Source organism: Heptranchias perlo, chromosome 33, assembly GCF_035084215.1.
Source record: "Heptranchias perlo isolate sHepPer1 chromosome 33, sHepPer1.hap1, whole genome shotgun sequence".
In the NCBI taxonomy this organism is placed as follows: domain Eukaryota; kingdom Metazoa; phylum Chordata; class Chondrichthyes; order Hexanchiformes; family Hexanchidae; genus Heptranchias; species Heptranchias perlo.
Genome location: NC_090357.1, coordinates 31,918,794 through 31,946,143, shown reverse-complemented (window position 1 = coordinate 31,946,143; position 27,350 = coordinate 31,918,794). Strand labels below are relative to the sequence as shown.

The 27,350-nt window shown below is 48.0% G+C and overlaps 1 protein-coding gene across 1 annotated transcript in view; it reads right to left on the bottom strand.

Annotated features, from left to right (window-relative positions):
- Positions 1-27,350, bottom strand: part of panx3 (pannexin 3) — a 70,725-nt gene that overhangs the window by 3,922 nt on the left and 39,453 nt on the right. The window contains exon 4 of the mRNA XM_067970787.1: positions 350-1,041. Coding sequence (XP_067826888.1) covers positions 350-1,041 — 692 coding nt within the window. The remainder of the gene's footprint in view (positions 1-349; positions 1,042-27,350) is intronic.

Here is a 27,350-nt window from a genome sequence, read left to right as displayed (position 1 = left end):
GGAGGGGGGGTCAGAGCAGGGTTCAGAGCGGGGGATGGAGGGGGGGTCAGAACAGGGGTCAGAGCAGGGGGTTAGAGTGGGCGGTTGGACTGCAGGGGGTTAGAGTGGGGGGTTAGACTGCGGGGGGTTAGAGTAGGCGGGGTTAGAATGGGGGGGTTAGAGTGGGGGGTGTTAGAGGGGGAGTTAATGCTGGTGATGAAGTAACTGATTTTTAGCTTTTCCATTTATTGGCAGGTCTGTAATATTTTGTCACTATTATCTGATTTGTTGCCACAGTGCTTGTTACGGGTTTAATATTTTCGTGTGAAGTTGTAAGTAATGGTATTGAATGTTGCTGATGGTCACTTACCCTGCTGGCCTTCTTGCTGACGGCCCGTGTACCCCCGATGCTGCAATCTAATCGCCCCATTTTCTGTGCTTGCATTGGTACAGTTGGCACCTTCATGTGTGTAGCCTTCCAATCCCACAAGGAGTGTCATCATATCTACCAGGGTGTAGCCCTTCCCTCCTGCACTCACATCCTTCACGACGCACAGGATAGTCAGACGATTGAACGATTGCAGCTGATTAATGTTCGCACGCAGGAAATGCAGAATGATGTTGAGGTCATTCAGGGAATAGCCCAGCATCTTCCTACTGACCAGGTCAAACGCAGGAAGCATCTCGTATACAGCCAGAAATTGTTTATCCCAGTAACAGAGCTGCAACAGGCTGTAAACAATCATGGGGACTAGAAGCACGTAAACAACACCATTCACCACACTGATCATCTTGAATATGTTCACAGAGGTCAGTTTACACTGAATCACAGCCGGGATATTGGGGTCATTGGCCAGGAGCCCCGATTTAATGGAGCAACTGAATTGATCCTGGAAAAGTGCCGGCAAATGGCAAAAGATGAGGTAGAGGCAGGCGGCAGCAATGAACACCAGCAGAAGAAGCTGCTTCATGAAGTACATGCAGATGAAGTAATGCGATCGACTCTTGCAGGCCAGGTAACGCTGCAGCAGAGGGAACTCAAAGAACTTCTCCCGACGAGCCCTTTCAACACAAAACAAGCACAAAGAAAGTGACACTCTGTGCTAAACAACTGATGCGCTTATGAAGCATTTCCTTACACTTTGTCCAAGTGGACATTGAATGGGCAACAGGAGCTGCACCCCCACCCCGAGATACCTCAATTTTTCAGAAGGAATCGCTTCCATTCCCAGCTGAACCCTGAGTGCTGTGGGACAGAATGATTCTGAGTGAGTCCAACTCAGAGTTCGGCTCTTCAAAATTACAAAGATCCCTAGATTCTAGAGCGGTCCCAGCGGATTGGAAGGTGACAAATGTAACCCCGCTATTCAAGAAAGGAGGGAGAGAGAAAACAGGGAACTACAGGCCAGTTAGCCGGACATCAGTCATCAGGAAAATGCTGCAATCCATTATTAAGGAAGTGGTAACAGGGCACTTAGAAAATCATAATATGATTAGGCAGAGTCAACATGATTTTATGAAAAGGAAATCATGTTTGACAAATTTATTAGAGTTTTTTGAGGGTGTAACCAGCAGGGTAGATAAAGGGGATCCAGTGGATGTCGTATATTTGGATTTTCAAAAGGCATTCGATAAGATGCCACACAAAAGGTTGTTACACAAGATAAAGCCTCGTGGGGTTGATGGTAATATATTAGCATGAATAGAGAATTGGTTAACGGACAGAAAACAGAGAGAAGGGATAAACGGGTCATTTTCAGGCTGGCAGGCTGTAACTAGTGGGGTACCGCAAGGATCAGTGCTTGGGCCCCAGATATTTACAATCTATATTAATGACTTGGATGAAGGGCCCGAGTGTAATGTATCCAAGTTTGCTGACGTTACAAAGCTAGGTAGGAAAGTAAGCTGTGAGGAGGACACAAAGATTCTGCAAAGGGATATCGACAGGTTAAGTGAGTGGGCAAGAAGGTGGCAGATGGAGTATAATGTGGAGAAATGTGAGGTTATTCACTTTGGTAGGAAGAATAGAAAAACAGAATATTTTTTAAATGGTGAGAAACTATTGAATGTTGATGTTCAGAGAGATTTGGGTGACCTTGTACATGAAACACAAAAAGTTAGCATGCAGGCACAGCAAGCAATTAGGAAGGCAAATGGCATGTTGGCCTTTATTGTAAGGGGATTCGAGTACAAGAGTAAGGAAGTCTTACTACAATTGTACAGGGCTCTGGTGAGACCTCACCTGGAGTACTGTGTACAGTTTTGGTCTCCTTATCTAAGGAAGAATATACTTGCCTTAGGGGTGGTGCAATGGAGGTTCACTAGATTGAGGGTTGTTGTATGAGGAGAGATTGAGTAGAATGGGCCTATACTCTGTGGAGTTTAGAAAAATGAGAGGTGATCTCATCGAACCATATAAGATTCCAAGAGGGCTTGACAGGGTAGATGCTGAGAGATTGTTACGCCTGGCTGGAGAGTCTAGAACGAGGGGGCATAGTCTTGAGATAAGAGGTCGGACATTTAGGACTGAGATGAGGAAAAATTTCTTCACTCAGAGGGTTGTGAGTCTTTAGAATTCTCTACCTCAGAGGACAGTGGAAGCTCAGTTGTTGAGCATATTCAAGGCTGAGATCGATAGATTTTTGGGCCCGAAGGGAATCAACGGATATGGGGATTGGGCAGGAAAGTGGAGTTGAGGTCAAAGATCAGCCACGATCTTATTGAATGGTGGAGCAGGCTCGAGGAGCGGTGTGGCCGAGTCCTGCTCCTATTTCTTATGTTCAAACCGTAAGTAAGAGGATCTCTAACAGTTTTATTAAATCGCCAATTTAAAACACGGTTTCGTTTGGGTGTTGTTCAGATTCAATATTTTAGCACCAAAAACCTTGTGGAAAATCAGTAAAAATCAGCTTGATTTGGAACATCTCTAAACCTCAAGAAAAAAGGAAGAAAAAGCAAAATCCTGCAGTTGTGGAAGTCTGAAATTAAAAGAGAAACTGCTGGAATCAATCAGCAGGTTGGGCAGCGTCTGTGGACAGAGAAACAGAGTAAATGAGCTCGATCTTAATGGGGAGAGTAGGAGGCAGCCCGGTAATCCCGCAATCAATAATCAGCTCCTCCCCCATTCAATCCCGATCAATAATCAGCTCCTCCCCCATTCACTCTCTATCAATAATCAGCTCCTCCCCCATTCACTCCCTATCAATAATCAGCTCCTCCCCCATTCAATCCCGATCAATAATCAGCTCCTCCCCCATTCAATCCCGATCAATAATCTGCTCCTCCCCCATTCACTCTCTATCAATAATCAGCTCCTCCCCCATTCACTCCCGATCAATAATAAGCTCCTCCTCCATTCACTCTCTATCAATAATCAGCTCCTCCTCCATTCACTCTCTATCAATAATCAGCTCCTCCCCCATTCACTCCCGATCACTAATCAGCTACTCCCCCATTCACTCCCGATCAATAATGAGCTCCGCCCCCATTCACTCCCGATCCATAATCAGCTCCACCCCCATTCACTCCCTATCAATAATCAGCTCCTCCCCCATTCACTCTCGATCAATAATCAGCTCCTCCCACATTCACTCCCGATCAATAATCAGCTCCTCCCGTATTCACTCCCGATCAATAATCAGCTCCTCTCCCATTCACTCCCGATCAATAATCAGCTCCTCCCCCATTCACTCCCGATCAATAATCAGCTCCTCCTCATTTCACTCTCTGTCAATAATCAGCTCCTCCCCCATTCACTCTCTGCCAATAATCAGCTCCTCCTCCATTCACTCCCGATCAATAATCAGCTCCTCCCCCATTCACTCCCGATCAATAATCAGCTCCTCCCCCATTCACACTCTATCAATAATCAGCTCCTCCTCCATTCACTCCCTATCAATAATCAGCTCCTCCTCCATTCACTCCCGATCAATAATAAGCTCCTCCTCCATTCACTCTCTATCAATAATCAGCTCCTCCACCATTCACTCCCGATCAATAATCAGCTCCTCCCCCATTCACTCTCTGTCAATAATCAGCTCCTCCCCCATTCACTCCCGATCAATAATCAGCTCCTCCCCCATTCACTCTCTATCAATAATCAGCTCCTCCCCCATTCACTCCCGATCAATAATAAGCTCCTCCTCCATTCACTCTCTATCAATAATCAGCTCCTCCACCATTCGCTCCTGATCAATAATCAGCTACTCCCCCATTCACTCCCGATCAATAATCAGCTACTCCCCCATTCACTCCCGATCAATAATGAGCTCCTCCCCCATTCACTCTCTGTCAATAATCAGCTCCTCCCCCATTCACTCCCTTTCAATAATCAGCTCCTCCCCCATTCACTCTCTATCAATAATGAGCTCCTCCCCCATTCACTCCCTTTCAATAATCAGCTCCTCCTCCATTCACTCTCTATCAATAATCAGCTCCTCCCCCATTCACTCTCTATCAATAATCAGCTCCTCCCCCATTCACTCCCGATCAATAATAACCTCCTCCTCCATTCACTCTCTATCAATAATCAGCTCCTCCACCATTTACTCCTGATCAATAATCAGTTCATCCTCTATTCACTCTCTATCAATAATCAGCTCCTCCCCCATTCACTCCCGATCAATAATCAGCTACTCCCCCATTCACTCCCGATCAATCATGAGCTCCTCCCCCATTCAATCCCGATCAATAATCAGCTCCTCCTCCATTCACTCCCTATCAATAATCAGCTCCACCTCCAATCACTCCCGATCAATAATCAGCTCCTCCTCCATTCACTCCCGATCAATAACCAGCTCCTCCCCCATTCACTCCCTATCAATAATCAGCTCCACCTCCAATCACTCCCGATCAATAATCAGCTCCTCCTCCATTCACTCCCGATCAATAACCAGCTCCTCCCCCATTCACTCTCTATCAATAATCAGCTCCTCCCCCATTCACTCCTGATCAATAATCAGCTCCTCCCCCATTCACTCCCTATCAATAATCAGCTCCTCCCCCATTCACTCTCTGTCAACAATCAGCTCCTCCCCCATTCACTCCCTATCAATAATCAGCTCCTCCCCCATTCACTCTCTATCAATAATCAGCTCCTCCCCCATTCACTCCTGATCAATAATCAGCTCCTCCCCCATTCACTCTCTGTCAACAATCAGCTCCTCCCCCATTCACTCCCTATCAATAATCAACTCCTCCCACATTCACTCCCGATCAATAATAAGCTCCTGCTCCATTCACTCTCTATCAATAATCAGCTCCTCCCCCATTCACTCCTGATCAATAATCAGTTCATCCTCCATTCACTCCCGATCAATAATGAGCTCCTCCCCCATTCACTCCCGATCCAGAATCGGCTCCAACCCCATTCACTCCCTATCAATAATCAGCTCCTCCTCCATTCACTCCCGATCAATAATAAGCTCCTCCTCCATTCACTCTCTGTCAATAATCAGCTCCTCCCCCATTCACTCCCTATTAATAATCAGCTCCTCCCCCATTCACTCCTGATCAATAATCAGCTCCTCCCCCATTCACTCCTGATCAATAATCAGTTCATCCTCCATTCACTCTCTATCAATAATCAGCTCCTCCCCCATTCACTCCCGATCAATAATGACCTCCTCCCCCATTCACTCTCTGTCAATAATCAGCTACTCCTCCATTCACTCTCTATCAATAATCAGCTCCTCCCCCATTCACTCCCTTTCAAGAATCAGCTCCTCCCCCATTCAGTCCCGATCAATAATCAGCTAGTCCCCCATTCACTCCCTGTTAATAATCAGCTCCTCCCCCATTCACTCCCGATCCATAATCGGCTCCAACCCCATTCACTCCCTATCAATAATCAGCTCCTCCCCCGTTCTCTCTCGATCAATAATCAGCTCCTACCCCATTCACTCCCGATCAATAATCAGCTCCTCCTCCATTCACTCTCTGTCAATAATCAGCTCCTCCTCCATTCACTCCCTATCAATAATCAGCTCCTCCCCCATTCACTTCTGATCAATAATCAGTTCATCCTCCATTCACTCTCTATCAATAATCAGCTCCTCCCCCATTCACTCCCGATCAATAATCCGCTACTCCCCCATTCACTCCCGATCAATAATGAGCTCCTCCCCCATTCACTCCCGATCCATAATCGGCTCCAACCCCATTCACTCCCGATCAATAATCAGCTCCTCCCCCGTTCACTCTCGATCAATAATCAGCTCCTCCCCCATTCACTCCCGATCAATAATCAGCTCCTCCTCCATTCACTCCCTGTCAATAATCAGCTCCTCCCCCATTCACTCCCGATCAATAATCAGCTCCTCCTCCATTCACTCCCGATCAATAATCAGCTCCACCTCCAATCACTCCCGATCAACAATCAGCTCCTCCTCCATTCACTCCCGATCAAAAATCAGCTCCTCCTCCATTCACTCCTGATCATTAATCAGCTACTCCCCCATTCACTCCCTATTAATAATCAGCTCCTCCTCCATTCACTCTCCATCAACAATCAGCTCCTCCACCATTCACTCCTGATCAATAATCAGTTCATCCTCCATTCACTCTCTATCAATAATCAGCTCCTCCCCCATTCACTCCCGATCAATAATCAGCTACTCCCCCATTCACTCCCGATCAATAATGAGTTCCTCCCCCATTCACTCCCTATCAATAATCAGCTCCTCTCCTGTTCACTCTCGATCAATAATCAGCTCCTCCCCCATTCACTCCCGATCAATAATCAGCTCCTCCATCATTCACTCCCTATCAATAATCAGCTCCTCCCCCATTCACTCCCAATCAATAATCAGCTCCTCCCCCATTCACTCTCTGTCAATAATCAGCTCCTCCCCCATTCACTCCCGATGAATAATCAGCTCCTCCCCCATTCACTCCCGATCAATAATCAGCTCCTCCCCCATTCACTCTCTATCAAGAATCAGCTCCTCCCCCATTCACTCTCTGTCAATAATCAGCTCCTCTCCCATTCACTCCCGATCAAGAAGCAGCTCCTCCCCCATTCACTCCCGATCAATAATCAGTTCCTCCCCCATTCACTCCCGATCAATAATCAGCTCCTCCCCCATTCACTCTCTGTCAATAATCAGCTCCTCCTCCATTCACTCCCTATCAATAATCAGCTCCTCCGCCATTCACTCCCTTTCAATAATCAGCTCCTCCTCCATTCACTCCCGATCAATAATCAGCTCCTCCCCCATTCACTCCCTTTCAAGAATCAGCTCCTCCTCCATTCACTCCCGATCAATAATCAGCGCCTCCCCCATTCACTCCCTGTCAACAATCAGCTCCTCCCCCATTCACTCCTGATCAATAATCAGCTCCTCCCCCATTCACTCTCTGTCAATAATCAGCTCCTCCCCCATTCACTCCCTATCAATAATCAGCTCCTCCCCCATTCACTCTCTATCAATAATCAGTTCATCCTCCATTCACTCTCTGTCAATAATCAGCTCCTCCCCCATTCACTCCCGATCAATAATCCGCTACTCCCCCATTCACTCCCGATCAACAATGAGCTCCTCCCCCATTCACTCCCGATCCATAATCAGCTCCACCCCCATTCACTCCCTATCAATAATCATCTCCTCCCCTCTTTACTCTCGATCAATAATCAGCTCCTCCCCCATTCACTCCCGATCAATAATAACCTCCTCCTCCATTCACTCTCTATCAATAATCAGCTCCTCCCCCATTCACTCCCGATCAATAATCAGCTACTCCCCCATTCACTCCCGATCAATCATGAGCTCCTCCCCCATTCAATCCCGATCAATAATCAGCTCCTCCTCCATTCACTCCCTATCAATAATCAGCTCCACCTCCAATCACTCCCGATCAATAATCAGCTCCTCCTCCATTCACTCCCGATCAATAACCAGCTCCTCCCCCATTCACTCCTGATCAATAATCAGCTCCTCCCCCATTCACTCCCTATCAATAATCAGCTCCTCCCCCATTCACTCTCTGTCAACAATCAGCTCCTCCCCCATTCACTCCCTATCAATAATCAACTCCTCCCACATTCACTCCCGATCAATAATAAGCTCCTGCTCCATTCACTCTCGATCAATAATCAGCTCCTCCACCATTCACTCCTGATCAATAATCAGTTCATCCTCCATTCACTCTCTATCAATAATGAGCTCCTCCCCCATTCACTCCCGATCCAGAATCGGCTCCAACCCCATTCACTCCCTATCAATAATCAGCTCCTCCTCCATTCACTCCCGATCAATAATAAGCTCCTCCTCCATTCACTCTCTGTCAATAATCAGCTCCTCCCCCATTCACTCCCTATTAATAATCAGCTCCTCCCCCATTCACTCCCTATTAATAATCGGCTCCAACCCCATTCACTCCCGATCAATAATCAGCTCCTCCCCCGTTTACTCTCGATCAATAATCAGCTCCTCCCCCATTCACTCCTGATCAATAATCAGCTCCTCCCCCATTCACTCTCTATCAATAATCAGCTCCTCCCCCATTCACTCCTGATCAATAATCAGTTCATCCTCCATTCACTCTCTATCAATAATCAGCTCCTCCCCCATTCACTCCCGATCAATAATGACCTCCTCCCCCATTCACTCTCTGTCAATAATCAGCTACTCCTCCATTCACTCTCTATCAATAAACAGCTCCTCCTCCATTCACTCCCTATCAATAATCAGCTCCTCCCCCATTCACTCCCTTTCAAGAATCAGCTCCTCCCCCATTCAGTCCCGATCAATAATCAGCTAGTCCCCCATTCACTCCCTGTTAATAATCAGCTCCTCCCCCATTCACTCCCGATCCATAATCGGCTCCAACCCCATTCACTCCCTATCAATAATCAGCTCCTCCCCCGTTCTCTCTCGATCAATAATCAGCTCCTACCCCATTCACTCCCGATCAATAATCAGCTCCTCCCCCATTCACTCCTGATCAATAATCAGCTACTCCCCCATTCACTCCCTATTAATAATCAGCTCCTCCTCCATTCACTCTCTGTCAATAATCAGCTCCTCCTCCATTCACTCCCTATCAATAATCAGCTCCTCCCCCATTCACTTCTGATCAATAATCAGTTCATCCTCCATTCACTCTCTATCAATAATCAGCTCCTCCCCCATTCACTCCCGATCAATTATCCGCTACTCCCCCATTCACTCCCGATCAATAATGAGCTCCTCCCCCATTCACTCCCGATCCATAATCGGCTCCAACCCCATTCACTCCCGATCAATAATCAGCTCCTCCCCCGTTCACTCTCGATCAATAATCAGCTCCTCCCCCATTCACTCCCGATCAATAATCAGCTCCTCCTCCATTCACTCCCTGTCAATAATCAGCTCCTCCCCCATTCACTCCCGATCAATAATCAGCTCCTCCTCCATTCACTCCCGATCAAAAATCAGCTCCTCCTCCATTCACTCCTGATCATTAATCAGCTCCTCCCCCATTCACTCTCTATCAATAATCAGCTCCTCCTCCAATCACTCCCGATCAATAATCAGCTACTCCCCCATTCACTCCCTATTAATAATCAGCTCCTCCCCCATTCACTCTCTATCAATAATGAGCTCCTCCTCCATTCTCTCTCTGTCAATAATCAGCTCCTCCTCCATTCACTCTCCCTCAACAATCAGCTCCTCCACCATTCACTCCTGATCAATAATCAGTTCATCCTCCATTCACTCTCTATCAATAATCAGCTCCTCCCCCATTCACTCCCGATCAATAATCAGCTACTCCCCCATTCACTCCCGATCAATAATGAGTTCCTCCCCCATTCACTCCCTATCAATAATCAGCTCCTCTCCTGTTCACTCTCGATCAATAATCAGCTCCTCCCCCATTCACTCCCGATCAATAATCAGCTCCTCCATCATTCACTCCCTATCAATAATCAGCTCCTCCCCCATTCACTCCCAATCAATAATCAGCTCCTCTCCCATTCACTCCCGATCAAGAAGCAGCTCCTCCCCCATTCACTCCCGATCAATAATCAGCACCTCCCCCATTCACTCTCTGTCAATAATCAGCTCCTCCCCCATTCACTCCCGATGAATAATCAGCTCCTCTCCCATTCACTCCCGATCAAGAAGCAGCTCCTCCCCCATTCACTCCCGATCAATAATCAGCACCTCCCCCATTCACTCTCTGTCAAGAAGCAGCTCCTCCCCCATTCACTCCCGATCAATAATCAGCACCTCCCCCATTCACTCTCTGTCAAGAATCAGCTCCTCCTCCATTCACTCTCTATCAATAATCAGCTCCTCCCCCATTCACTCCCGATCAATAATCAGCTACTCCCCCATTCACTCCCGATCAATCATGAGCTCCTCCCCCATTCAATCCCGATCAATAATCAGCTCCTCCTCCATTCACTCCCTATCAATAATCAGCTCCACCTCCAATCACTCCCGATCAATAATCAGCTCCTCCCCCATTCACTCCCGATCCATAATCGGCTCCAACCCCATTCACTCCCTATCAATAATCAGCTCCTCCCCCGTTCTCTCTCGATCAATAATCAGCTCCTACCCCATTCACTCCCGATCAATAATCAGCTCCTCCCCCATTCACTCCTGATCAATAATCAGCTACTCCCCCATTCACTCCCTATTAATAATCAGCTCCTCCTCCATTCACTCTCTGTCAATAATCAGCTCCTCCTCCATTCACTCCCTATCAATAATCAGCTCCTCCCCCATTCACTCCCGATCAATAATCAGCTCCTCCTCCATTCACTCCCGATCAAAAATCAGCTCCTCCTCCATTCACTCCTGATCATTAATCAGCTCCTCCCCCATTCACTCTCTATCAATAATCAGCTCCTCCTCCAATCACTCCCGATCAATAATCAGCTACTCCCCCATTCACTCCCTATTAATAATCAGCTCCTCCCCCATTCACTCTCTATCAATAATGAGCTCCTCCTCCATTCTCTCTCTGTCAATAATCAGCTCCTCCTCCATTCACTCTCCATCAACAATCAGCTCCTCCACCATTCACTCCTGATCAATAATCAGTTCATCCTCCATTCACTCTCTATCAATAATCAGCTCCTCCCCCATTCACTCCCGATCAATAATCAGCTACTCCCCCATTCACTCCCGATCAATAATGAGTTCCTCCCCCATTCACTCCCTATCAATAATCAGCTCCTCTCCTGTTCACTCTCGATCAATAATCAGCTCCTCCCCCATTCACTCCCGATCAATAATCAGCTCCTCCATCATTCACTCCCTATCAATAATCAGCTCCTCCCCCATTCACTCCCAATCAATAATCAGCTCCTCTCCCATTCACTCCCGATCAAGAAGCAGCTCCTCCCCCATTCACTCCCGATCAATAATCAGCACCTCCCCCATTCACTCTCTGTCAATAATCAGCTCCTCCCCCATTCACTCCCGATGAATAATCAGCTCCTCTCCCATTCACTTCCGATCAAGAAGCAGCTCCTCCCCCATTCACTCCCGATCAATAATCAGCACCTCCCCCATTCACTCTCTGTCAAGAAGCAGCTCCTCCCCCATTCACTCCCGATCAATAATCAGCACCTCCCCCATTCACTCTCTGTCAAGAATCAGCTCCTCCCCCATTCACTCTCTGTCAATAATCAGCTCCTCTCCCATTCACTCCCGATCAAGAAGCAGCTCCTCCCCCATTCACTCCCGATCAATAATCAGCTCCTCCCCCATTCACTCCCGATCAATAATCAGCTCCTCCCCCATTCACTCTCTGTCAATAATCAGCTCCTCCTCCATTCACTCCCTATCAATAATCAGCTCCTCCGCCATTCACTCCCTTTCAATAATCAGCTCCTCCTCCATTCACTCCCGATCAATAATCAGCTCCTCCCCCATTCACTCCCTTTCAAGAATCAGCTCCTCCTCCATTCACTCCCGATCAATAATCAGCTCCTCCCCCATTCACTCCCTGTCAACAATCAGCTCCTCCCCCATTCACTCCTGATCAATAATCAGCTCCTCCCCCATTCACTCTCTGTCAATAATCAGCTCCTCCCCCATTCACTCCCTATCAATAATCAGCTCCTCCCCCATTCACTCCCTATCAATAATCAGTTCATCCTCCATTCACTCTCTGTCAATAATCAGCTCCTCCCCCATTCACTCCCGATCAATAATCCGCTACTCCCCCATTCACTCCCGATCAACAATGAGCTCCTCCCCCATTCACTCCCGATCCATAATCAGCTCCACCCCCATTCACTCCCTATCAATAATCATCTCCTCCCCTCTTTACTCTCGATCAATAATCAGCTCCTCCCCCATTCACTCCCGATCAATAATAACCTCCTCCTCCATTTACTCCTGATCAATAATCAGTTCATCCTCCATTCACTCTCTATCAATAATCAGCTCCTCCCCCATTCACTCCCGATCAATAATCAGCTACTCCCCCATTCACTCCCGATCAATCATGAGCTCCTCCCCCATTCAATCCCGATCAATAATCAGCTCCACCTCCATTCACTCCCTATCAATAATCAGCTCCACCTCCAATCACTCCCGATCAATAATCAGCTCCTCCTCCATTCACTCCCGATCAATAACCAGCTCCTCCCCCATTCAATCCCGATCAATAATCAGCTCCTCCTCCATTCACTCCCTATCAATAATCAGCTCCACCTCCAATCACTCCCGATCAATAATCAGCTCCTCCCCCATTCAATCCCGATCAATAATCAGCTCCTCCTCCATTCACTCCCTATCAATAATCAGCTCCACCTCCAATCACTCCCGATCAATAATCAGCTCCTCCCCCATTCACTCCCGATCAATAATCAGCTCTTCCCCCATTCACTCCCGATCAATAATCAGCTCCTTCCCCGTTCACTCCCGATCAATAATCAGCTCCTCCCCCATTCACTCCCTTTCAATAATCAGCTCCTCCTCCATTCACTCCCTATCAACAATCAGCTCCTCCCCCATTCACTCCCTATCAACAATCAGCTCCTCCCCCATTCACTCCCTATCAACAATCAGCTCCTCCCCCATTCACTCCTGATCAATAATCAGCTCCTCCCCCATTCACTCTCTGTCAATAATCAGCTCCTCCGCCATTCACTCCCGATCAATAATCAGCTCCTCCCCCATTCACTCTCTGTCAATAATCAGCTCCTCCCCCATTCACTCCCGATCAATAATCAGCTCCTCCCCCATTCACTCCCGATCAATAATCAGCTCTTCCCCCATTCACTCCCGATCAATAATCAGCTCCTCCCCCATTCACTCCCGATCCATAATCGGCTCCAACCCCATTCACTCCCTATCAATAATCAGCTCCTCCCCCGTTCTCTCTCGATCAATAATCAGCTCCTACCCCATTCACTCCCGATCAATAATCAGCTCCTCCCCCATTCACTCCTGATCAATAATCAGCTACTCCCCCATTCACTCCCTATTAATAATCAGCTCCTCCTCCATTCACTCTCTGTCAATAATCAGCTCCTCCCCCATTTACTCCCTATCAATAATCAGCTCTTCCCCCATTCACTCCCGATCAATAATCAGCTCCTCCCCCTTCACTCCCGATCAAAAATCAGCTCCTCCCCCATTCACTCTCTGTCAATATCAGCTCCTCCCCCATTCACTCCCGATCAAAAATCAGCTCCTCCCCCATTCACTCTCTGTCAATATCAGCTCCTCCCCCATTCACTCCCGATCAAAAATCAGCTCCTCCCCCATTCAGTCCCGATCAATAATCAGCTCCTCCCCCATTCACTCTCCATCAATAATCAGCTCCTCCCCCATTCACTCTCTATCAATAATCAGCTCCTCCCCCATTCACTCCCTATCAATAATCAGCTCCTCCCCCATTCACTCTCTGTCAATAATCAGCTCCTCCCCCATTCACTCTCTGTCAATAATCAGCTCCTCCCCCATTCACTCTCTATCAACAATCAGCTCCTCCCCCATTCACTCCCGATCAATAATAAGCTCCTCCTCCATTCACTCAAATTTCAATGATCAGCTCCTCCCCCATTCACTCCCTGTCAATAATCAGCTCCTCCTCCATTCACTCCCGATCAATAATCAGCTCCACCCCCATTCACTCCCTATCAATAATCAGCTCCTCCACCATTCACTCCCTATCAATAATCAGCTCCTCCCCCATTCACTCCCTTTCAATAATCAGCTCCTCCTCCATTCACTCCCGATCAATAATCAGCTCCTCCCCCATTCACTCCCTTTCAATAATCAGCTCCTCCTCCATTCACTCCCGATCAATAATCAGCTCCTCCACCATTCACTCCCTTTCAATAATCAGCTCCTCCTCCATTCACTCCCGATCAATAATCAGCTCCTCCCCCATTCACTCCCTTTCAATAATCAGCGCCTCCCCCATTCACTTCCGATCAATAATCAGCACCTCCCCCATTCACTCTCTGTCAATAATCAGCTACTCACCCATTCACTCCCGATCAATAATCAGCTCCTCCCCCATTCACTCCCGATCAATAATCAGCTCCTCCCCCATTCACTCCCGATCAATAATCAGCTCCTCCCCCATTCACTCCCTGTCAATAATCAGCTCCTCCACCATTCACTCCCTATCAATAATCAGCTCCTCCACCATTCACTCCCTATCAATAATCAGCTCCTCCACCATTCACTCCCAATCAATAATCAGCTCCTCCCCCATTCACTCCCTATCAATAATCAGCTCCTCCACCATTCACTCCCTATCAAGAATCAGCTCCTCCCCCATTCACTCCCTATCAATAATCAGCTCCTCCACCATTCACTCCCTATCAATAATCAGCTCCTCCACCATTCACTCCCTATCAATAATCAGCTCCTCCACCATTCACTCCCTATCAATAATCAGCTCCTCCACCATTCACTCCCTATCAATAATCAGCTCCTCCACCATTCACTCCCAATCAATAATCAGCTCCTCCCCCATTCACTCCCTGTCAATAATCAGCTCCTCCACCATTCACTCCCTATCAAGAATCAGCTCCTCCCCCATTCACTCCTGTTCAATAATCAGCTCCTCCCCCATTCACTCCCTTTCAATAATCAGCTCCTCCTCCATTCACTCCCGATCAATAATCAGCACCTCCCCCCTTCAGTCCCGATCAATAATCAGCTCCTCCCCCATTCACTCTCTATCAATAATCAGCTCCTCCCCCATTCACTCTCTATCAATAATCAGCTCCTCCTCCATTCTCTCTCTATCAATAATCAGCTCCTCCCCCATTCACTCCCGATCAATAATAAGCTCCTCCTCCATTCACTCTCTATCAACAATCAGCTCCTCCACCATTCACTCCCGATCAATAATCAGTTCATCCTCCTTTCACTCTCTATCAATCATCAGCTCCTCCCCCATTCACTCCCGATCAATAATCAGCTACTCCCCCATTCAGTCCCGATCAATAATGAGCTCCTCCCCCATTCACTCCCGATCCATAATCAGCTCCACCCCCATTCACTCCCTATAAATAATCAGCTCCTCCCCTGTTCACTCTCGATCAAGAATCAGCTCCTCCCCCATTCACTCCCGATCAAGAATCAGCTCCTCCCCCATTCACTCCCTATCAATAATCAGCTCCTCCCCCATTCACTCCCAATCAATAATCAGCTCCTCTCCCATTCACTCCCGATCAAGAATCAGCTCCTCCCCCATTCACTCCCGATCAATAATCAGCTCCTCCCCCATTCACTCCCTATCAATAATCAGCTCCTGCCCCATTCACTCCCTATCAATAATCAGCTCCTCCCCCATTCACTCCCTATCAATAATCAGCTCCTCCCCCATTCACTCCCTATCAATAATCAGCTCCTCCCCCATTCACTCCCTATCAATAATCAGCTCCTCCCCCATTCACTCCCTTTCAATAATCAGCTCCTCCCCCATTCACTCCCTATCAATAATCAGCTCCTCCCCCATTCACTCCCTGTCAATAATCAGCTCCTCCTCATTTCACTCTCTATCAATAATCAGCTCCTCCCACATTCATTCCCTTTCATTAATCAGCTCCTCCCCCATTCACTCCCGATCAATAATCAGCTCCACCCCCATTCACTCTCTGTCAATAATCAGCTCCTCCCCCATTCACTCTCTATCAATAATCAGCTCCTCCTCCATTCACTCCCGATCAATAATCAGCGCCTCCCCCATTCACTCCCGATCAATAATAAGCTCCTCCTCATTTCACTCTCTATCAATAATCAGCTCATCCCCCATTCACTCCCGATCAAGAATGAGCTCCTCCCCCATTCACTCCCGATCAATAATCAGCTCCTCCCCCATTCACTCCCGATCAATAATCAGCTCCTCCCCCATTCACTCTCTATCAACAATCAGCTCCTCCACCATTCACTCCCTATCAATAATCAGTTCATTCTCCATTCACTCTCTATCAATCATCAGCTCCTCCCCCATTCACTCACGATCAATAATCAGCTACTCCCCCATTCAGTCCCGATCAATAATGAGCTCCTCCCCCATTCAATCCCGATCCATAATCAGCTCCACCCCCATTCACTCCCTATCAATAATCAGCTCCTCCCCTGTTCACTCCCGATCAATAATCAGCTCCTCCACCATTCACTCCCTATCAATAATCAGCTCCTCCCCCATTCACTCCCAATCAATAATCAGCTCCTCTCCCATTCACTCCCAATCAAGAATCAGCTCCTCCCCCATTCACTCCCGATCAATAATCAGCTCCTCCCCCATTCACTCCCTAGCAATAATCAGCTCCTCCCCCATTCACTCCCTATCAATAATCAGCTCCTCCCCCATTCACTCCCGATCAATAATCAGCTCCTCCCCCATTCACTCCCTTTCAATAATCAGCTCCTCCCCCAATCAGTCCCGATCAATAATCAGCTCCTCCTCCATTCACTCCCTATCAATAATCAGCTCCTCCCCCATTCACTCCCGATCAATAATCAGCTCCTCCCCCATTCACTCCCTCGCAATAATCAGCTCCTCCGCCATTCACTCTCCATCAACAATCAGCTCCCCCCCCAATCACTCTCTATCAATAATCAGCTCCTCCTCCATTCACTCTCTATCAATAATCAGCTCCTCCCCCATTCACTCCCGATCAATAATAAGCTCCTCCCCCGTTCACTCTCGATCAATGATCAGCTCCTCCCCCATTCACTCCCTATCAATAATCAGCTCCTCCCACATTCACTCCCGATCAATAATCAGCTCCTCCCCCATTCACTCTGTGTCAATAATCAGCTCCTCCCCCATTCACTCTCTGTCAATAATCAGCTCCTCCCCCATTCACTCCCTTTCAATAATCAGCTCCTCCCCCATTCACTCCCGATCAATAATCAGCTCCGCCCCCATTCACTCCCGATCAATAATCAGCTCCTCCCCCATTCACTCCCTTTCAATAATCAGCTCCTCCCCCATTCACTTCCTTTCAATAATCAGCTCCTCCCCCATTCACTCCCTATCAATAATCAGCTCCTCCCCCATTCACTCCCGATCAATAATCAGCTCCTCCCCCATTCACTCCCTTTCAATAATCAGCTCCTCCCCCAATCAGTCCCGATCAATAATCAGCTCCTCCCCCATTCACTCCCTTTCAATAATCAGCTCCTCCCCCATTCACTCCCTATCAATAATCAGCTCCTCCTCCATTCACTCCCTATCAATAATCAGCTCCTCCCCCATTCACTCCCTTTCAATCATCAGCTCCTCCTCCATTCACTCCTGATCAATAATCAGCTCCTCCCCCATTCACTCTCTATCAATAATCAGCTCCTCCTCCATTCACTCCCGATCAATAATCAGCTCCTCCTCCATTCACTCTCTGTCAATAATCAGCTCCTCCTCCATTCACTCCCTATCAATAATCAGCTCCTACCCCATTCACTCTCTGTCAATAATCAACTCCTCCCCCATTCACTCCCTATCAATAATCAGCTCCTCCCCATTCACTCCCGATCAATAATCAGCTCCTCCACCATTCACTCCCAATCAATAATCAGCTCGTCCCCCATTCACTCCCAATCAACAATCAGCTCCTCTCCCATTCACTCCCAATCAATAATCAGCTCCTCCTCCATTCACTCTCTGTCAATAATCAGCTCCTCCTCCATTCACTCTCTGTCAATAATCAGCTCCTCCTCCATTCACTCCCTATCAATAATCAGCTCCTCCCCCATTCACTCCCGATCAATAATCAGCTCCTCCCCCATTCACTCCTGATCAATAATCAGCTCCTCCCCCATTCACTCACTATCAATAATCAGCTCCTCCCCCATTCATGCTCTGTCAATAATCAGCTCCTCCCCCATTCACTCCCGATCAATAATCAGCTCCTCCCCCATTCACTCCCGATCAATAATCAGCTCCTCCACCATTCACTCCCTATCAAGAATCAGCTGATCCCCCATTCACTTCCGATCAATAATCAGCTCCTCCACCATTCACTCCCGATCAATAATCAGCTCCTCCACCATTCACTCCCGATCAATAATCAGCTCCTCCACCATTCACTCCCTATCAATAATCAGCTCCTCCCCCATTCACTCCCTTTCAATAATCAGCTCCTCCTCCATTCACTCTCTATCAACAATCAGCTCCTCCCCCATTCACTCCCGATCAATAATAAGCTCCTCCCCCATTCACTCCCGATCAATAATCAGCTACTCCCACATTCACTCCCGATAAATAATGAGCTCCTCCCCCATTCACTCTCGATCAATGATCAGCTCCTCCCCCATTTACTCCCGATCAATAATCAGCTCCTCCCCCGTTCACTCTCGATCAATGATCAGCTCCTCCCCCATTCACTCCCGATCAATAATCAGCTCCTCCCCCGTTCACTCTCGATCAATGATCAGCTCCTCCCCCATTCACTCCCAATCAATAATCAGCTCCTCCTCTATTCACTCCCTATCAATAATCAGCTCCTCCTCTAATCACTCCCTATCAATAATCAGCTCCTCCCCCATTCACTCTCTATCAATAATCAGCTCCTCCTCCATTCACTCCCTATCAATAATCAGCTCCTCCCCCATTCACTCTCTGTCAATAATCAGCTCCTCCCCCATTCACTCCCTTTCAATAATCAGCTCCTCCCCCATTCACTACCTATCAATAATCAGCTCCTCCTCCATTCACTCCCGATCAAGAATCAGCTCCTCCCCCATTCACTCCCGATCAATAATCAGCTCCTCCCCCATTCACTCCCGATCAATAATCAGCTCCTCCCCCATTCACTCTCTGTCAATAATCAGCTCCTCCCCCATTCACTCTCTGTCAAGAATCAGCTCCTCCTCCATTCACTCCCGATCAAGAATCAGCTCCTCCCCCATTCACTCCCGATCAATAATCAGCTCCTCCCCCATTCACTCCCGATCAATAATCAGCTCCTCCCCCATTCACTCCCGATCAATAATCAGCTCCTCCACCATTCACTCCCGATCAATAATCAGCTCAACCCCATTCACTCCCAATCAATAATCAGCTCCTCCTCCATTCACTCTCTGTCAATAATCAGCTCCTCCCCCATTCACTCCCTTTCAATAATCAGCTCCTCCCCCATTCACTCCCTTTCAATAATCAGCTCCTCCCCCATTCACTCCCTTTCAATAATCAGCTCCTCCCCCATTCACTCCCTATCAATAATCAGCTCCTCCCAATTCACTCCCGATCAATAATCAGCTCCTCCTCCATTCACTCCCGATCAATAATCAGCTCCTCCCCCATTCACTCTCTGTCAATAATCAGCTCCTCCCCCATTCACTCCCGATCAATAATCAGCTCCTCCCCCATTCACTCTCTGTCAATAATCAGCTCCTCCCCCATTCACTCCCGATCAATAATCAGCTCCTCCTCCATTCACTCCCGATCAATAATCAGCTCCTGCCCCATTCACTCCCTTTCAATAATCAGCTCCTCCTCCATTCACTCCCGATCAATAATCAGCGCCTCCCCCATTCACTCCCGATCAATAATCAGCTACTCCCCCATTCACTCCCGATCAATAATCAGCTCCTCCCTCATTCACTCCCGATCAATAATCAGCTCCACCCCCATTCACTCTCTGTCAATAATCAGCTCCTCCCCCATTCACTCCCGATCAATAATCAGCTCCTCCCCCATTCACTCTCTGTCAATAATCAGCTCCTCCCCCATTCACTCCCGATCAATAATCAGCTCCTCCTCCATTCACTCCCGATCAATAATCAGCTCCTCCTCCATTCACTCTCTGTCAATAATCAGCTCCTCCCCCATTCACTCCCTTTCAATAATCAGCTCCTCCCCCATTCACTCTCTGTCAATAATCAGCTCCTCCCCCATTCACTCCCGATCAATAATCAGCTCCTCCTCCATTCACTCCCGATCAATAATCAGCTCCTGCCCCATTCACTCCCTTTCAATAATCAGCGTCTCCCCCATTCACTCCCGATCAATAATCAGCTACTCCCCCATTCACTCCCGATAAATTAGCAGCTCCTCCCCCAATCACGCTCTGTCAATAATCAGCTCCTCCCCCATTCACTCCCGATCAATAATCAGCTCCTCCCCCATTCACTCCCGATCAATACTCAGCTCCTCCCCCATTCACACCCTATCAAGAATCACATGATCCCCCATTCACTTCCGATCAATAATCAGCTCCTCCACCATTCACTCCCGATCAATAATCAGCTCCTCCACCATTCACTCCCGATCAATAATCAGCTCCTCCCCCATTCACTCCCTATCAATAATCAGCTCCTACCCCATTCACTCCCGATCAATAATGAGCTCCTCCCCCATTCACTCTCGATCAATGATCAGCTCCTCCCCCATTTACTCCCGATCAATAATCAGCTCCTCCCCCGTTCACTCTCGATCAATGATCAGCTCCTCCCCCATTCACTCCCGATCAATAATCAGCTCCTCCCCCGTTCACTCTCGATCAATGATCAGCTCCTCCCCCATTCACTCCCAATCAATAATCAGCTCCTCCTCCATTCACTCCCGATCAATAATCAGCTCCTCCCCCATTCACTCTCTGTCAATAATCAGCTCCTCCCCCATTCACTCCCTTTCAATAATCAGCTCCTCCCCCATTCACTCCCTGTCAATAATCAGCTCCTCCCCCATTCACTCCCTTTCAATAATCAGCTCCTCCCCCATTCAGTCCCGATCAATAATCAGCTCCTCCCCCATTCAGTCCCGATCAATAATCAGCTCCTCCCCCATTCACTCTCTATCAACAATCAGCTCCTCCCCCATTTACTCCCGATCAATAATCAGCTCCTCCCCCATTCACTCCCTGTCAATAATCAGCTCCTCCCCCATTCACTCCCGATCAATAATCAGCTCCTCCCCCATTCACTCCCTGTCAATAATCAGCTCCTCCCCCATTCACTCCCGATCAATAATCAGCTCCTCCCCCATTCACTCTCTGTCAATAATCAGCTCCTCCCCCATTTACTCCCTATCAATAATCAGCTCTTCCCCCATTCACTCCCGATCAATAATCAGCTCCTCCCCCATTTACTCTCTGTCAATAATCAGCTCCTCCCCCATTCACTCCCGATCAATGATCAGCTCCTCCTCCATTCACTCCCTATCAATAATCAGCTCCTCCCAATTCACTCCCGATCAATAATCAGCTCCTCCTCCATTCACTCCCGATCAATAATCAGCTCCTCCCCCATTCACTCTCTGTCAATAATCAGCTCCTCCCCCATTTACTCCCTATCAATAATCAGCTCTTCCCCCATTCACTCCCGATCAATAATCAGCTCCTCCCCCATTTACTCTCTGTCAATAATCAGCTCCTCCCCCATTCACTCCCTTTCAATAATCAGCTCCTCCCCCATTCACTCCCTGTCAATAATCAGCTCCTCCTCCATTCACTCCCGATCAATAATCAGCTCCTCCCCCATTCACTCCCTTTCAATAATCAGCTCCTCCCCCATTCACTCCCGATCAATAATCAGCTCCTCCCCCATTCACTCCCTTTCAATAATCAGCTCCTCCCCCATTCACTCTCTGTCAATAATCAGCTCCGCCCCCATTCACTCCCTTTCAATAATCAGCTCCTCCCCCATTCACTCCTGATCAATAATCAGCTCCTCCCCCATTCACTCCCTATCAATAATCAGCTCCTCCCAATTCACTCCCGATCAATAATCAGCTCCTCCCCCATTCACTCCCGATCAATAATCAGCTCCTCCCCCATTCACTCTCTGTCAATAATCAGCTCCTCCCCCATTCACTCCCGATCAATAATCAGCTCCTCCCCCATTCACTCTCTGTCAATAATCAGCTCCTCCCCCATTCACTCCCGATCAATAATCAGCTCCTCCCCCATTCACTCCCGATCAATAATCAGCTCCTCCCCCATTCACTCTCTGTCAATAATCAGCTCCTCCCACATTCACTCCCGATCAATAATCAGCTCCTCCTCCATTCACTCCCGATCAATAATCAGCTCCTCCCCCATTCACTCCCGATCAATAATCAGCTCCTCCCCCATTCACTCTCTGTCAATAATCAGCTCCTCCCCCATTCACTCCCGATCAATAATCAGCTCCTCCTCCATTCACTCCCGATCAATAATCAGCTCCTCCCCCATTCACTCCCGATCAATAATCAGCTCCTCCCCCGTTCACTCTCGATCAATGATCAGCTCCTCCCCCATTCACTCCCGATCAATAATCAGCTCCTCCCCCGTTCACTCTCGATCAATGATCAGCTCCTCCCCCATTCACTCCCGATCAATAATCAGCTCCTCCTCCATTCACTCCCGATCAATAATCAGCTCCTCCCCCATTCACTCCCGATCAATAATCAGCTCCTCCCCCATTCACTCTCTGTCAATATTTAGCTCCTCCCCCATTCACTCTCTGTCAATAATCAGCTCCTCCCCCATTCACTCCCTTTCAATAATCAGCTCCTCCCCCATTCACTCCCGATCAATAAACAGCTCCTCCCCCATTCACTCCCGATCAATAATCAGCTCCTCCCCCATTCACTCCCGATCATTAATCAGCTCCTCCGCCATTCACTCTCTGTCAATAATCAGTTCCTCCCCCATTCACTCCCGATCATTAATCAGCTCCTCCGCCATTCACTCTCTGTCAATTATCAGCTCCTCCCCCATTCACTACCTATCAATAATCAGCTCCTCCTCCATTCACTCCCGATCAAGAATCAGCTCCTTCCCCATTCACTCCCGATCAATAATCAGCTCCTCCCCCATTCACTCCCGATCAATAATCAGCTCCTCCCCCATTCACTCCCGATCAATAATCAGCTCCTCCACCATTCACTCCCGATCAATAATCAGCTCAACCCCATTCACTCCCGATCAATAATCAGCTCCTCCTCCATTCACTCTCTCTCAATAATCAGCTCCTCCCCCATTCACTCCCTTTCAATAATCAGCTCCTCCCCCATTCACTCCCGATCAATAATCAGCTCCTCCACCATTCACTCCCTGTCAAGAATCACATGATCCCCCATTCACTTCCGATCAATAATCAGCTCCTCCACCATTCACTCCCGATCAATAATCAGCTCCTCCCCCATTCACTCCCGATCAATAATCAGCTCCTCCCCCATTCACTCCCGATCAATAATCAGCTCCTCCCCCATTCACTCCCTATCAATAATCAACTCCTCCCCCATTCATTCCCGATCAATAATCAGCTCCTCCCCAATTCACTCTCTGTCAATAATCAGCTCCTCCCCCATTCACTCCCGATCAATAATCAGCTCCTCCCCCATTCACTCCCGATCAATAATCAACTCCTCCCCCATTCATTCCCGATCAATAATCAGCTCCTCCCCAATTCACTCTCTGTCAATAATCAGCTCCTCCCCCATTCACTCCCTATCAATAATCAGCTCCTCCCCCATTCACTCCCTATCAATAATCAGCTCCTCCCCCGTTCACTCTCGATCAATGATCAGCTCCTCCCCCATTCACTCCCAATCAATAATCAGCTCCTCCTCTATTCACTCCCTATCAATAATCAGCTCCTCCTCTAATCACTCCCTATCAATAATCAGCTCCTCCTCCATTCACTCCCGATCAATAATCAGCTCCTCCCCCATTCACTCCCTATCAATTATCAGCTCCTCCCACATTCACTCTCTGTCAATAATCAGCTCCTCCCCCATTCACTCCCTTTCAATAATCAGCTCCTCCTCCATTCACTCCCTGTCAATAATCAGCTCCTCCCCCATTCACTCCCGATCAATAATCAGCTCCTCCCCCATTCACTCCCGATCAATAATCAGCTCCTCCCCCATTCACTCTCTGTCAATAATCAGCTCCTCCCCCATTCACTCCCGATCAATAATCAGCTCCTCCACCATTCACTCCCGATCAAAAATCAGCTCCTCCCCCATTCACTCCCTTTCAATAATCAGCTCCTCCCCCATTCACTCCCTTTCAATAATCAGCTCCTCCCCCATTCACTCCCTTTCAATAATCAGCTCCTCCCCCATTCACTCTCTGTCAATAATCAGCTCCGCCCCCATTCACTCCCTTTCAATAATCAGCTCCTCCCCCATTCACTCTCTGTCAATAATCAGCTCCGCCCCCATTCACTCCCTTTCAATAATCAGCTCCTCCCCCATTCACTCCCTATCAATAATCAGCTCCTCCCAATTCACTCCCGATCAATAATCAGCTCCTCCCCCATTCACTCCCGATCAATAATCAGCTCCTCCCCCATTCACTCTCTGTCAATAATCAGCTCCTCTCCCATTCACTCCCGATCAATAATCAGCTCTTCACCATTCACGACCTATCAATAATCAGCTGCTCCTCCATTCACGACCTATCAATAATCAGCTCCTCCCTCATTCACTCCCGATCAAAAATCAGTTCCTCCTCCATTCACTCCCTCTCAATAATCAACTCCTCCCCCATTCACTCCCGATCAATAATCAGCTCCTCTCCCATTCACTCCCGATCAATAATCAGCTCTTCACCATTCACTCCCTATCAATAATCAGCTCCTCCCCCATTCACTCCCCATCAATAATCAGCTCCTCCCCCATTCACTCCCGATCAATAATTAGCTCCTCCCCATTCACTACCTATCAATAATTAGCTCCTCCCCCATTCACTCCATCAATCATAAGCTCCTCCCCCATTGACTCCCCCTCAATAATCAGCTCCTCCCCCATTCACTCCCTATCAATAATCAGCTCCTCCGCCATTCACTCCATCAATCATAAGCTACTCCCCCAATCACTCCCTCTCAATAATCAGCTCCTCCTCCATTCACTCTCTATCAATAATCAGCTCCTCCCCCATTCACTCCCGATCAATAATCAGCTCTTCACCATTCACTCCCAATCAATAATCAGCTCCTCCCCCATTCACTCCCTGTCAATAATCAGCTCCTCGCCCATTCACTCCCGATCAATAATCAGCTCCTCCCCCATACATTCTCTGTCAATAACCAGCTCCGTCCCCATTTACTCCCGATCAATCATCAGCTCCTCCTCCATTCACTCCCGATCAATAATCAGCTCCTCCCCCATTCACTCCCGATCAATAATCAGCTCTTCACCATTCACTCCCAATCAATAATCAGCTCCTCCCCCATTCACTCCCTGTCAATAATCAGCTCTTCACCATTCACTCCCAATCAATAATCAGCTCCTCCCCCATTCACTCCCTGTCAATAATCATCTCCGCCCCCATTCACTCCCTTTCAATAATCAGCTCCTCCCCCATTCACTCCTGATCAATAATCAGCTCCTCCCCCATTCACTCCCGATCAATAATCAGCTCCTCCCAATTCACTCCCGATCAATAATCAGCTCCTCCCCCATTCACTCCCGATCAATAATCAGCTCCTCCCCCATTCATTCTCTGTCAATAACCAGCTCCGTCCCCATTTACTCCCGATCAATAATCAGCTCTTCACCATTCACTCCCAATCAATAATCAGCTCCTCCTCCATTCACTCTCTATCAATAATCAGCTCCTCCCCCATTCACTCCCGATCAATAATCAGCTCTTCACCATTCACTCCCCATCAATAATCAGCTCCTCCCTCATTCACTCCCTATCAATAATAAGCTCCTCCACCATTCACTCCCTCTCAACAATCAGCTCCTCCGCCATTCACTCCCTATCAATAATAAGCTCCTCCCACATTCACTCCCTCTCAACAATCAGCTCCTCCGCCATTCACTCCCTATCAATAATCAGCTCCTCCCCCATTCACTCCCTGTCAATAATCAGCTCCTCCTCCATTCACTCCCCATCAATAATAAGCTCCTCCCCCATTCACTCCCTCTCAACAATCAGCTCCTCCGCCATTCACTCCCTATCAATAATAAGCTCCTCCCCCATTCACTCCCTCTCAACAATCAGCTCCTCCGCCATTCACTCCCTATCAATAATAAGCTCCTCCCCCATTCACTCCCTCTCAACAATCAGCTCCTCCCCCATTCACTCCCCATCAAAAATCAGCTCCTCCCTCATTCACTCCCTATCAATCATCAGCTCCATCCCCATTCACTCCCTATCAATAATAAGCTCCTCCCCCATTTACTCTCCATCAATAATCAGCTCCTCCCCCATTCACTCCCTGTCAATAATCAGCTCCTCCCCCATTCACTCCGTCAATAATAAGCTCCTCCTCCATTCACTCCCTATCAATAATTAGCTCCTCCCCATTCACTCCCTATCAATAATTAGCTCCTCCCCCATTCACTCCCTATCAATAATTAGCTCCTCCCCCATTCACTCCCTATCAATAAACAGCTCCACCCCCATTCACTCTCTATCAATCATCAGCTCCATCCCCATTCACTCCCTATCAATAATCAGCTCCTCCCTCATTCACACTCAATCAATAATCAGCTCCTCCCTCATTCACTCCCTATCAATAATAAGCTCCTCCCCCATTCATTCCCTCTCAATAATCAGCTCCTCCCCCATTCACTCCCTGTCAATAATCAGCTCCTCCTCCATTCACTCCCTCTCAACAATCAGCTCCTCCGCCATTCACTCCCTATCAATAATAAGCTCCTCCCACATTCACTTCCTCTCAACAATCAGCTCCTCCGCCATTCACTCCCTATCAATAATCAGCTCCTCCCCCATTCACTCCCTGTCAATAATCAGCTCCTCCTCCATTCACTCCCCATCAATAATCAGCTCCTCCCTCATTCACTCCCTATCAATAATAAGCTCCTCCCCCATTCACTCCCTCTCAACAATCAGCTCCTCCGCCATTCACTCCCTATCAATAATCAGCTCCTCCCTCATTCACTCCCTATCAATCATCAGCTCCATCCCCATTCACTCCCTATCAATAATAAGCTCCTCCCCCATTCATTCCCTCTCAATAATCAGCTCCTCCCCCATTCACCTCCTATCAATA